General features: G+C 51.4%; 1 protein-coding gene across 2 annotated transcripts in view; it reads left to right on the top strand.

The window, feature by feature from the left end:
• Window positions 1-12,128, top strand: part of LOC147613213 (peroxisomal acyl-coenzyme A oxidase 1-like) — a 103,808-nt gene that overhangs the window by 44,734 nt on the left and 46,946 nt on the right. Inside the window, exon 3 of one of the 2 annotated variants that reach the window (XM_086782479.1) lies at window positions 3,455-3,516. In XM_086782479.1, coding sequence (XP_086638605.1) covers window positions 3,455-3,516 — 62 coding nt within the window. Of the gene's footprint in view, window positions 1-3,454; window positions 3,517-4,781; window positions 5,391-12,128 lie in introns of those variants that run through there. The other variant, XM_086782480.1, reaches the window with a different exon arrangement.

The raw sequence follows: 12,128 nt of genomic DNA, 5'->3' as shown, positions 1-12,128 counted from the left end.
GCATGGTGGCCTTCTCCTTTCCTCTCAGTGTTGCCCCAGACACAGCATGGGATTGCAACTCTATAGAGGAAGTTTTGCGTGATCAGATACTGGAGTTTGTGACTTGGGGCTCACGGACCTATTGCAGACCCGATTACACTCAGCCCGCATGAGCTTGTTTGGTATAGGAGATTGGCGGGCGGATCCGGTCCACACCTCAGTTGAGGCGGTGCTACTGATTCTCCTCCATGCCGCCCCGAGGGTGCAGCCTACCTTTAGATACATATATGCAGAGGAGCCTATGCTCCTGGGTCTGTGCGGCCTCCTCCGCCGGGGCCTGCTCGTCAGATGATGGCGCCTGCTGAGACGAGCCAGGGATGTCCGGTCTCTGAGGTGGATGGCCACCCCTCGGGTCTCCTGCTGGGGGTCCAGAGGCGGCAGAGCGTGAAGGATGAACCCCCTTGCGGGGACAGGCGCGTGCGAGATGGCCCATCTCCCGACAGGTGTAGCACTGGCCGGGGAGGCCCGAATACTCCACGCGCTGTATCAGATGTCCTCCAGAAAGACAAGGGAGGAGGATCGTCTTCGGGAGGGACTCTGGTGACGGAACCACAACACGAATGGCCGGGAGTCCTGCTGCCCGAGCTATCACTGAAGCCGCTGTCTGAGGCGTCTCCACCACCTGCCCGAACGCCTTGCCAATGGATGACAAGAGGGGCAAGTACTCCCTACGGAGTCCAGGAAAGCAGATAGTGATGGGAAAACCTGTCGCGCCTGCTATAGCGGGTCAAAACGGTGCTACTGATTCTCCTCCATGCCGCCCCGAGGGTGCAGCCTACCTTTAGATACATATATGCAGAGGAGCCTATGCTCCTGGGTCTGCGTGGCCTCCTCCGCCGGGGCCTGCTCGTCAGATGATGGCGCCTGCTGAGACGAGCCAGGGATGTCCGGTCTCTGAGGTGGATGGCCACCCCTCGGGTCTCCTGCTGGGGGTCCAGAGGCGGCAGAGCGTGAAGGATGAACCCCCTTGCGGGGACAGGCGCGTGCGAGATGGCCCATCTCCCAACAGGTGTAGCACTGGCCGGGGAGGCCCGAATACTCCACGCGCTGTATCAGATGTCCTCCAGAAAGACAAGGGAGGAGGATCGTCTTCCGGAGGGACTCCGGTGACGGAACCACAACACGAATGGCCGGGAGTCCTGCTGCCCGAGCTATCACTGAAGCCGCTGTCTGAGGCGTCTCCACCACCTGCCCGAACGCCTTGCCAATGGATGACAAGAGGGGCAAGTACTCCCTACGGAGTCCAGGAAAGCAGATAGTGATGGGAAAACCTGTCGCGCCTGCTAGTGGACCGGATCCGCCCGCCAATCTCCTATACCAAACAAGCTCATGCGGGCTGAGTGTAATCGGGTCTGCAATAGGTCCGTGAGCCCCAAGTCACTGAAGTGGTGAGAAAACTCCAGTATCTAATCACGCAAAACTTCCTCTATAGAGTTGCAATCCCATGCTGTGTCTGGGGCAACACTGAGAGGAAAGGAGAAGGCCACCATGCTGCTCACCACTGAAGGAGAACGAGAGGGATGGCACACCACGCAAACTCGCAAGGGCGCGACCAGTGTCTCGAACGGGCCAGCATCCAGCTGGAGGCACCTGAAAAAAGCGAAGGCGGAGTGGGGCTGGACACAGAGACAGGTCACCCTTTTTTTGGAGAGACTCCGCACCCGGACAGACAGTGACTATTCTCCCTCCAAACCGGCGCCCAAGACTCTCAGAGTGGAGGGCAGATCATCCGGGCTGGCTGAGAGGGGTGAGCCAGTGGCGGCTGCTTCACTTGCCATAGCTCATCCATGGGGATCCTCTCATGGAACATCAAGGGTCTCGGTGGACATCGCTGCTACATTGGTCGGGGCAGACTTCGCCAGGAGATCCAGAGGGCTCTCGTTGGAGGACCCATAGATATCCTTTTCATCCAGGAACACCACAAGGGGCCCTGCAGTCGACCACTTTTGGTGTCTTCTTCGTTGCCACCTCCACCACCTTTGCTTCTTGGCTTTCTAGCCCTCCGGTGCCTCCCTCCACCCTAACCGCCAATCCACCACCACCTTCCCGCTGCACCTCTACCTCTTTCATTCCACCGGCCCCACCACAGTCCACCACCATCTCTTCCATCCCCCAACACTACAACCACACCACGTACATCCACCCTGTCTGTCACTTCCGCTGCATTCCTCCTCCGCCATTCTGCAGCCTCCCACATCCAACCGTTTAGTGGTTGTCAACCTGCAGCCCCGCCAGACTGCCCTGACAAATGTCCTGCCAGGAGTTCGGTTGACAAGCGTCCAACTGACAGGAGTTCGGCTAACAAGTGTCCAGTTGACAAGGGTCCAGCTGACAAGGGTCTAGCTAGGCTGACAAAGTGGCATCTCCATCAGGTATCCACTGCACTTTTACTGCATTAGCGGCACATTCCAGCAACTTGCATGGATGACGATGCTGCCAAATCGGCAATTAGTGGCTACTGTGCAGTAATCATGTCCTACTCAGTGCCAAACGGTGCACCTGTCGTTGGGGGGTGACCACTTGTATAAACATGTAACTCTGGGATTGCTAGAGGGACTTTTAAAAGGAATCAAAGTGTTAATTGTTTCACATTTCATCCATATTCGGCCATTGCGTTAAATCTGCAGTCCGACAGACATAATCAGAGACCATGGCTCAACATCATGAGATTAGTGTTCAGTAGGACCCTTTGTAGGACACTCCTAATTGGTGTTTCCCTTTCAGCCAGACACTTGAATTAACATGTTTTTGCATGGCCTGAATCTTCCTATGCGTTTTTCCCTCTAAATATGACTTCGTTCTGGAAGATCCACTGAGCATAACAAGCAATTGTGCTGACACCACCACCTCAGCTTCACTGCCAACCTCCCCCAACAGACATTGACGCCAACCAAACTCTCCCAACACCACATGGTTCACCCATCTCTAACACTGGGCCAAGTCCAGAAAAGGTGCATGATAGTTTCCATTCTCAATTTGCAAAATGGGCAAATTAAATTGACATTGTCCATCGACTAGCTCTTTGCCTGACCCACAATCCTTGATGAAGAATCAACCACCGAAAGCTTTTGACCTTTGGAATGAGATGGGCCTCCCAATTAGATCAGAAAAGATTTACCCAACGAGTTATGGTGGTGGATATACCACTTCCTGTTTAAACATTCAAGCACATACATTGGCATGTGAGCTTTGCAGGGCTTGGGCAAGTTGACTAGCCATGCTCACATCTCCATTTGACTCTCCTAACAGTTTTCTTTGAAGTAAAGTAGATCCAAAGCACTACCAAAATGGAGATCCCAGTAACCTTTGGATTGGCTGCTATAGGCCTTCCAGAAATGACTTTGCATGCATTCATTTTCTTGTTTCTTTCAGTGACCAGAAGATTTGTATTGATATACCTTCATTGCTTTTACAGATAGAGAGGCCTTCATGCTAAGGCTGTTTGTGGATGAAAGATCTTATGCTGATCTTCATTGGGTAAGCGTTTAAATTTGTAAGTCTACCTTTGCAATCTCTTTCATTAATTCTAGTTGTGGTTGCTGCTAACTTTGGTGATATTTGTAGTTTGTGCTAAGAAACAGTATCCTCGCTGTCAAAGACTACTGAGAGGCTCACAAGAGCTGAAAACTAGCAAAGAATTTGTATACACTCTCATCTAGCATCAAGCATGCAACCAGGCTAAATGCATTATTGAACTACTAGTAGTTTACTTAGATCTTTTCCTTGTGATATGTATTTGAAAGCTCAAAGGACAGCCAGGAAGAAAATCTGCCAGCAACAAATAGTTATGCATATTCAAAGGTTGCTTGGGGCAGTGTCCTCAAACTACATGTCGGTTACGGAAAATCAGGATGCCAAATGTTGACAAGTGACTTTGCGTGCAACCACACACTAGTGGGGGGGAGAGAGATGATGATCAACAAGATAATCAGCACTAGTGGGGGGGAGAGAGATGATGATGATCAACAAGATAATCAGCACAAGATTACAGGGATTGTGAGAGTACAAAAGCACACATTCATTATAAAAGTGGGTCCTTTTTATAGGAGAGACCTCATTACATATTCTAAAGCATATGCTAGATGTGATGCCACCACATATGCTAAGTATTATGCCACCACATATTACAAATATGATGCCACCATATATGTCTTTTAAGAGGCTGTTCCCACACAAGAGAACTATAAATCCTAGTGGTTGTTCACACACATTGGAACCTCTTTATTTGAAGGTCTACACTCAGTGCTAGTTTACTCAACCACCTAGCACATGTTTATTCCCACATTAATCACTATTAATATTTAACATTCCCTCCCATAGTGATGATGTGGCTAGAAAGCCCAATCATCTTGGACCAGGTTTACTTTATCTTTTGGCTGTTGTTGCTTGTCGTCGGAGGTAGAAGAAGCGGAGTTTGCAGAGTCTTCATCAGCTTTCTAACATTGAATGTAGGCCTTGAAATAAAGTGGTTCCAATATGTGTGAACAACCGCTAGGATGTATATGTCTCTTGTGTGCGAACAGCCTCTTAAAAGGCATATGTGGTGGCATCATATTCGGAATATGTGGTGGCATCATACTTAGCATATGTGGTGGCATCACATCGAGCATATGCTTTAGAATATGTAATGAGGTCTCTCCTATAAAAAGGACCTACGTCTATAATGAATTTATGCTTTCCACTACATCTTGTACTCCCACAATCCCTTTGATCTTGTGCTGATTATCTTGCTGATCATCATATCTCTCTCTCTCTCTCTCTCTCCCCTCACTACTATGTGGCTGCACTCAAGTCACTAGTCAACATTTGGTATCAGAGCAAGTGTTGCTGCAGCCTTATGATCTCCAAGTGCAGACACCGTCGCCGCCCCAGAGCCGGTCGCTACCACCCCAGAGCCCGTCACTGCCATCTCAGAGCTGCCTGCTGCCGCCAGCAAGTCGGCGGCACTAGTGCGCAACCAACCACTACCGCTGGTGGCCAGTCTGGATCCGCCGGTCTCAAGGGCGGTGCTTTTTCCCAACAAGCCGCTGTCGCTGACCAATCCCATGCGTGCCACCTCCACCCGGCTGCAACCTGCGTGCCCCTCCTCCACCGGCTTCTGCCTCCCTGTTTGGTGCATGCGCCCACTTCAGCCCACCCTGCTCAGCCCCACTTTCATGCGCCGCCTCAGCGGGCTTTGAGACAAGCCCAGTTCATAGCTCAGCCTGCTGTTTGAGATTACTGCCTCGCCCATGGCTTCTCCTCCTGCTCGACTCTATTCTCGGCTCTTGCTCGGTTTTGCTGTCCCTTGTGTGTTTAAGGGGAAAGAGGGAAGAAGAAGCTCGACTCACATCAGCATTGTGTTCACAGAGGTACACATTTTTTAGGGGCTTTTTTCTCATTCACTTTTTGTCAAAGTCAAAGCCTCTGCACTGCATATTTGGGTATTCTTGTTCATAAGGGGAAATCTTGTAAAGTGGAAGCATCCATAGGCACTCATGTTCTTGTGCAATACTCCTGGAGTCTTGTGTTAGTTCATTCAAGTATACACCTTGATTTTGGTATTCTTCAGTGATCGCACCTTCAATCCCATCATATCCTAGGTAACTTGCTTTTTCTTGTATTTTCCCACACATCAAGGGGGGGCTTTCCTGTTCCTAATTCTCTCTCCTCCTCTTGGAAATTTTGTACTATTGTGAGGATGTCGCAAAGAGTTGCTTCCACTAAACTTTCCGGGTTTGATGCACTCATGACAATTGAAGGACGGCTTGATGGTCCCAACTAGTCATTATGGAGTTTCATGCTGAAGAGTCTGTTAATTGCCAAGGGGCTATGGGAGATTGTCGCGAGGCAAGAGCCTTGTCCTGCAGCACCAACTCCTCGGCATCTCCTCGGCGTCAAGGGCAACTCAAACTGTGGCACAAAGTGTGTCAGGCATTACAGCACTGCCTCTTGGACCCACTGAATGAAGATCAAAGACAGTGGGATGCCCGTGACGCTCAAGCAATGGCCATGATTGCTCTTTCAGTCAAGCGCTCAATTGTACCAAACATCCGATCCTGCAGCTCTGCAAGGGCTGCCTGGGTGGTCCTCGAGACCATGTTCCAGTCCCGTAATGAAGCATGAGTCATGTACTTGATGTGGAGTTGGACAACTTGACCATGAAGGAAGGTGATTCCATTGCAGATCATCTATTAGTGTTTCCATACTTCTATGAATCTCTCTATGAGAGGAGGAGGCAGTCCTATATCCTTTGAGGAGCTGGTTGGATTACTTCTCCATGAGAAGCAGATAAGGAAGAACATATCCAGGGGTGATGCAAGAAGAGGAGACCAAGCCTTCTTCTCTAGGGACAAAGGCAAAGTGGACTCGTCACACAGTGATACTGAGAAGAAGAAAGAAAAGTGTCACTACTGCCACAAGCTAGAGCATTTCATCGAAGAGTGTCGGAAAAGGCTTGTAGAGCTGAAAGCTGATGAAGACTTTGCAAACTCCACTTCTTCTACCTCTAACGACAAGAAGTAGTAGCCAGAAGCTAAAGTAAACTTGGTCCAGGATGACTGGGCTTTCTAGCCACAACATCACTATGGGGGGGAATGTTAAATATTAATAGTATTAATGTGGGAATAAACAAGTGCTAGGTGGTTGAGTAAACTAGCACTGAATGTAGGTCTTAAAATAAAGCGGTTCCAATGTGTGTGAACAACCGCTAGGATGTATATGTCTCTTGTGTGGGAACAAACTCTTAAAAGGCATATGTGGTGGCATCACATCTTATATATGCTTTAGAAAATGTAATGAGGTCTCTCCTATAAAAAGAACCTACTTCTATAATGAATTTATGCTTTCCACTACGTCTTTTTTTTCCCGGGAAAAAGATCCTTCAATTAGTTAAAGAAAAACAGCAACAAAGGGCTAAGTACAACCACAAAGGCTAAATACAAACTCGCCTCATATAAGTGTGGGAAACAAGTGATCATAAGGGGAAGAGATGCTTCTCCTCCAGCTGGTTGCTCTGTGAGGAGAAGGCTATCTCATGGGGGGGGGGGGAAACACACAAGTGGTCTATAATGCCAAATGGGGTCACTGCCTCTATCTGTGAGGAAAGGGCTAGGCCTCCAAAGTCGCAAAAAGGCTTCCCGCCGCTTCCGCATGCGGTCAAAACTTGCCTGTAACTTTCCTCGCTGACCGTGGAGGGTGTGAATGATATCAAGCCAAATGCTCCTGATGGTCTCAGCCGGCGGAGTGTGGGTACCCTTGATGGCCTCGTTGCATCTAGCACGCCAAATGTGCAAGGCTGCGATGCTATTGCAAATCTCCCATCTCTGGCATGAGCTTGGCCGCCAGTCACCTATAGGTGGGGCTGTGACTATTATTGCTACAATATGATGGTGAGAGACCTGAAGGGCTAGTCCTCCCCCATCCTGCTCATGAGTCCAAATCGCTCCAGCCTCTGGGGCCCAAGCGATAGTGCCCCAAGTGATGATCCAGGTCGATGCCCTATCCATAGTGAAGATGCGGAGAATCCGTTGCCAAATTTGCTGAGCCTTCGGGCAATCCCAAAGGCAATGTTGCTGAGGCTCCTGATGGTGGCCGCACTGCGGACTGCGGACGCTGACCGATCTCTAACTGCCAGCCAAGTACCAACCGCCAAACTCATGTGTGCCATCAGCCAAAGAAAGAGTGTGATCTTTCTAGGCCGAAAGCTGTCCCAAAGCCTCTTCCAGAAGTCTGAAAGGAAGCGTTGTGATAGGCCCTATGACTGCCAATGTGCTGCTGTTGCCGGTGTGCCATCTATCTCAGGCATTTGGATCCTACGGTCTAGCCGCGTTGTATATGCAAAGAAGGGGGCATCCAGAGTCTCCTCTCGATCTGCAGGATAATGCCAAGTCCACTCTCCCGAGTCCCATTGCAGCTGTGTGAGAGGTCAGCACTCCCAAATCCATAGCCGCCCTAGTCTCTCCTTGGCCACCTTGGCCGGTGCTAGATCTATGTGCCATTCCCGTGCCCGAAACCGATCACCCTCACCGTCTGCAAGGTGCAACCTCTGAAATCCTCCAAGGGAAGCTCTGATCTCTCTAGTCTCCCCTGGGAACCAATAGAAAAAGTGAGTAGACCATTGTCCTCATCTGCTCCGTGGATTGCCTATCATGTCTGGTAAACACTCCTAGCCACACTGGGGGGGTCGGGTTTGGAATAGGCATCAGCCACTCCTGAGGGATAGCTGAGTCAATGTTGATGCTGAGCCTATCTCGACCCCAGATCCCTGACGGGCCTCTCTCCTGCTCCTCCAGGGGTAATTGCATGTGTGCAATCCAATCTCCAAGAGACCTGGTTGGTCCCGTGCTCAAGGCTCTCCAAGATACATGCGGTCGGGTCCCTAACATAAGGCCACTAGGTAAACTAATCAGGGGGTTCTAGACCAAAGGCTGCCGAAGCTGCTCCTGTGAGGCAATTGGTACTATATGTCTGAGGGGTTTGGCCTGAGATGATCCCAAGCCTGAAGTAAACTAGCTGCAAATCTATCCTCAAAAGCTAGGCTAAAACCACGGGCTTGCATCTCTGTGAAGATCCATCAGGTACTCTGCGGCCACGGGCCCCCAAGGCTCGGAGTGCAGGCTGAGATCCGGGCCAATAAGAAATTCTTCCAGGGCTCACCACCGGGAAGGAGTCCTTTGACAATAAACTTGCCCAGCAGGGCACGGCTCTGAATAGCAGGATCGATGAGGCCAAGGCCCCCTTTGCTACGTGGTTGAATGATCACTCGCCATGCCACCTTGGCCCTGGCTAGCCTCCCATCGCTTCCTGCCCATAAGAAGTTCCAGATCAATCGCTGTACCTGGCCAATGCATGCCTAAGAAAAGGCCCAGCATGAAGTGATGTACCAAATGGTGGCTACTAGAAGTACTTGGTTCGCCACCACCACTCTGCCTGCTAGGGAGAGCCTCACCGAGCTCCAATATAAAAGCTTCTTTCGAATACTCAGAAGAAGCAGAGTGAGCTGCACCTCGGGGGAGATATCAATGCCAACTTGGCAAATGAGATAGCGAACTGGAGTGCCCCTCGGGATCCACTAGAAAGCCTCAACTAGTCTCCAAGTTGGGGCTGGCATTGGACCTACCCAAAAACTACACGACTTGTGCCAGCTGATTTGTGCTCTTGATGCACGGCAGAAAATCTCAATCGCCTTCATGAATGTCTGGACATTCCCAACAGCTCCTAAAATGAAGGCTGTTGTGTCATTTGCAAACTCTGAATCAAGCAACTCGTCCTACGTACGGAGGGGGGGACGCAATCCCTGGAGCCCGCTCTCCTGGGCAGAGAGAAAATTGCTCATGGCCTTGGTGACGAAAAGAAAGAGGTAAGGTGCTAGTGGACAGCCTTGCCGAACCGAGTAGGAAAGGGGAAATCTGTCACCTTGGGCCCCCTGAATGAGGACCTGGCTCCTGGCCACGCAACCTGCGAATACCATCTCTCCTCCTGTGGGGTCCAGCTATCTCAAAGAAATCCCCATGTGACTCTGTCGCTTGCCTGTGTCCAAAAAGAGGTCCTAGCATGATACATGTACTCCACCCTTCTCTCCTCTATGGATCTAATCTCCGTATGAGCCGCAGCGAGCTGACTCTCGATCCATTGGCTATCCGGGGACTACTCTTGAAGTCGCTGTAAAGAGGCAAGACTCCTCCCCAAACTCCTCTCCTGCTCCCGGAAACCCTCTAATCTGTTGAAGGTTGCCTCCTGCAAGAAACTGCTGATCTCCCCTAATCCCTCATCCATTGTGCACATAGCAGAGCCTGAAAGAAAATCCAATCTCGCCCTTATCTGCTCTATCCTATTGCATATCTCGGGGTCCTGAATGAGGCTGTTCGGAATCCTCCAGCTCACATGCCTCCAACGGTCCTCTAAGGGCAAAATAACCGGGGCGTGATCAAAAAAGGAAGTACCTGCCAAAATAGCAATCATACCCCCTTGGCTGCAAGCCTACTCATCAACATAAAACCTGTCAAGTCTAGAGAGATTGGGGCTAGTGCTCCTCCTATCCGATCTCGAGAAGCAGAGGCTCCCAGGGCTACGCCCAAACTCTGGAAGATGCCAAGGGTCTTGCCCCCTGACTGCAAGAATCATCTCTCCTCCCAGGCTGAGTACTCTACTCCTGAAACTGTGGCCGTGCCACCTCCAAGCTTGTCCTTTGATGCCTCTATCATGTTAAAGTCACCGCCCAAGCACCAAAATTCAGCTTGAGGGAGGGCCTACCGTACTGAGCTCCAGAAGAGGGCTCTACTTTTGCAGCAGCGTTCAGAGCATAGATGTTGAGGAAGCCAACGCTATCCTCTCCAATAGTAATGGTAATCCACTGTGCTCACCCCGGGACAATGACTCCGGAGCTAGTCTGACAGAAATACACACTCCTCCCTGCGATCCTGAGGGGCCGAAGGATGGGGACCAGAAAGTATGACTCTTCTGGCTGGAAGAATCTTCCTGCATCTGCGGATGCGCCCCTCTGAGAGATGATGCTCGTGGAGGAAAAGAATGTCTATGGGCCCTCCCACTATGGCCCTCTGAAGCTCGCTTCGTAGGACGTCTCATCTCTGAAAGCACTAAGCCCCCCCTAAACCCTGAATGTACCATGAAACGATCCACATATCAATCTCGGTGTGATGCGACACTAGCGGAACTACCCTCCACTCGAAGAGTCTGGGCGAGGGTTTAGATGGGGAATAATCACAATCCGTGTGGGGGCGAAGGCGTGCCAGGTGGGCACTAATCCCGTCCTCCATGTGACGCCACTCTGTGCGAGCACGTGCATATGCATGCTCCGGACTCCATCGATCCCAGTATAGGTATCTGTAGTAAGAGGGGGGAAGAGGTACTGCAACAAAGGTATGCATGAACACAAAGAGCAGCACCTCCAGACTGGATACTGCCATCTCTCCGATGGGCTGAAAACCTCCAAGCTCCATTCTAGGAAGAGGCCAAAAATGGGTGAGAATATTGGTAATGCGGAGATCGTGGAGATGGTGGGAGCGCTCGACTGCTTGACCCTTAATGGCAACTGCCACTAACTTAGGATCCCACTCTGTCCCCAGGGCTGCACTGAAGGGGAAGGAGAAGATCATCGTGCCATTATCTGGTGTAGAGAGCCTGGAGTGGTGAAAAACCACACATACCTGAATAGGGACTACTCTCTCCTCAAATATGTTAGTCCCTTCCGTCGGTAGTCACCGAAGAAATTGTAGTCCACAAATTGTCCCCGGATGCTAGGGGATCCACCTAGGGACTCTGGCGGGAGAGCCCTCACCGGGGAGGCAGTGATGGTCATCTCTACTGAATCGAAGAATCCGTGAATCAAGCGACGGATTGATCCCGTTGGCCGCCTCCGCACCAAGTCAGGGGCTGTTGGGGGCGGTGAGAGTGCTCTGGGGAGGCAGAAGAGGGGGGGGGGGGGGGGGGGGACTCGGATGGCAAAGGTGGGGTAGAGTGCGCTGCTGCGGGTAAAGTCGGCGACGAGATTGGGGGAGGAGAAGTGGGAGGAGGTGGGGGAGGCAGCGGGGATCCATTGGAGAGGAAAGCTGGGGGGAGGGGCGTGCCGGGGCTCAGAGAGGTCGGCCGGCCTCTCAAAACACTGAGGGTTGGGGGGGGGGATCTCGATGAGGGATCGGCTAGCAGACTGGTGGGGCCAGAGGGGCTCGCTCCAGGACTGAAGAGGGCGCGACGTGTCCCCAATAGGAACGTGCTGGGATAAATGCTCGAAACGATTCTCTGACAGAACCGAGTCCTCCCAAGATTTGTCAGCCTAGCGTGCTCGGTCGGTCACACTCGGTTGGTGGTCGTTTGGGCCCGACCGTCCGCTGGGTCACCCGAAGTCGGGGCCTGGTGCTCTGCTACCTGAGGGCCTGTCCCTCTCTCTACCCCCTAGTGAGAGACTCATCTGTCTGCAAATGAAGCATTGGCTTGGGACTCGGGAGTCCAGAATACTCCATGTGCTATTGTATGGGGTCTCCACGGAAGCTAGGTATAGAAATGCAGTGCGGTATTGACTCCGGCGAGGCCACACTGATACGGAGAGATGGAATCCCAACTGCCCTCGCGAGGGCTGAGGCAGCAGTGGG

This window comes from Cibotium barometz, chromosome 44 (genome assembly GCF_041138505.1).
Source record: "Cibotium barometz isolate CiBa-2024 chromosome 44, ASM4113850v1, whole genome shotgun sequence".
Classification (NCBI taxonomy): Eukaryota; Viridiplantae; Streptophyta; class Polypodiopsida; order Cyatheales; family Cibotiaceae; genus Cibotium; species Cibotium barometz.
This window is presented reverse-complemented; position numbering and strand designations above follow the sequence as displayed.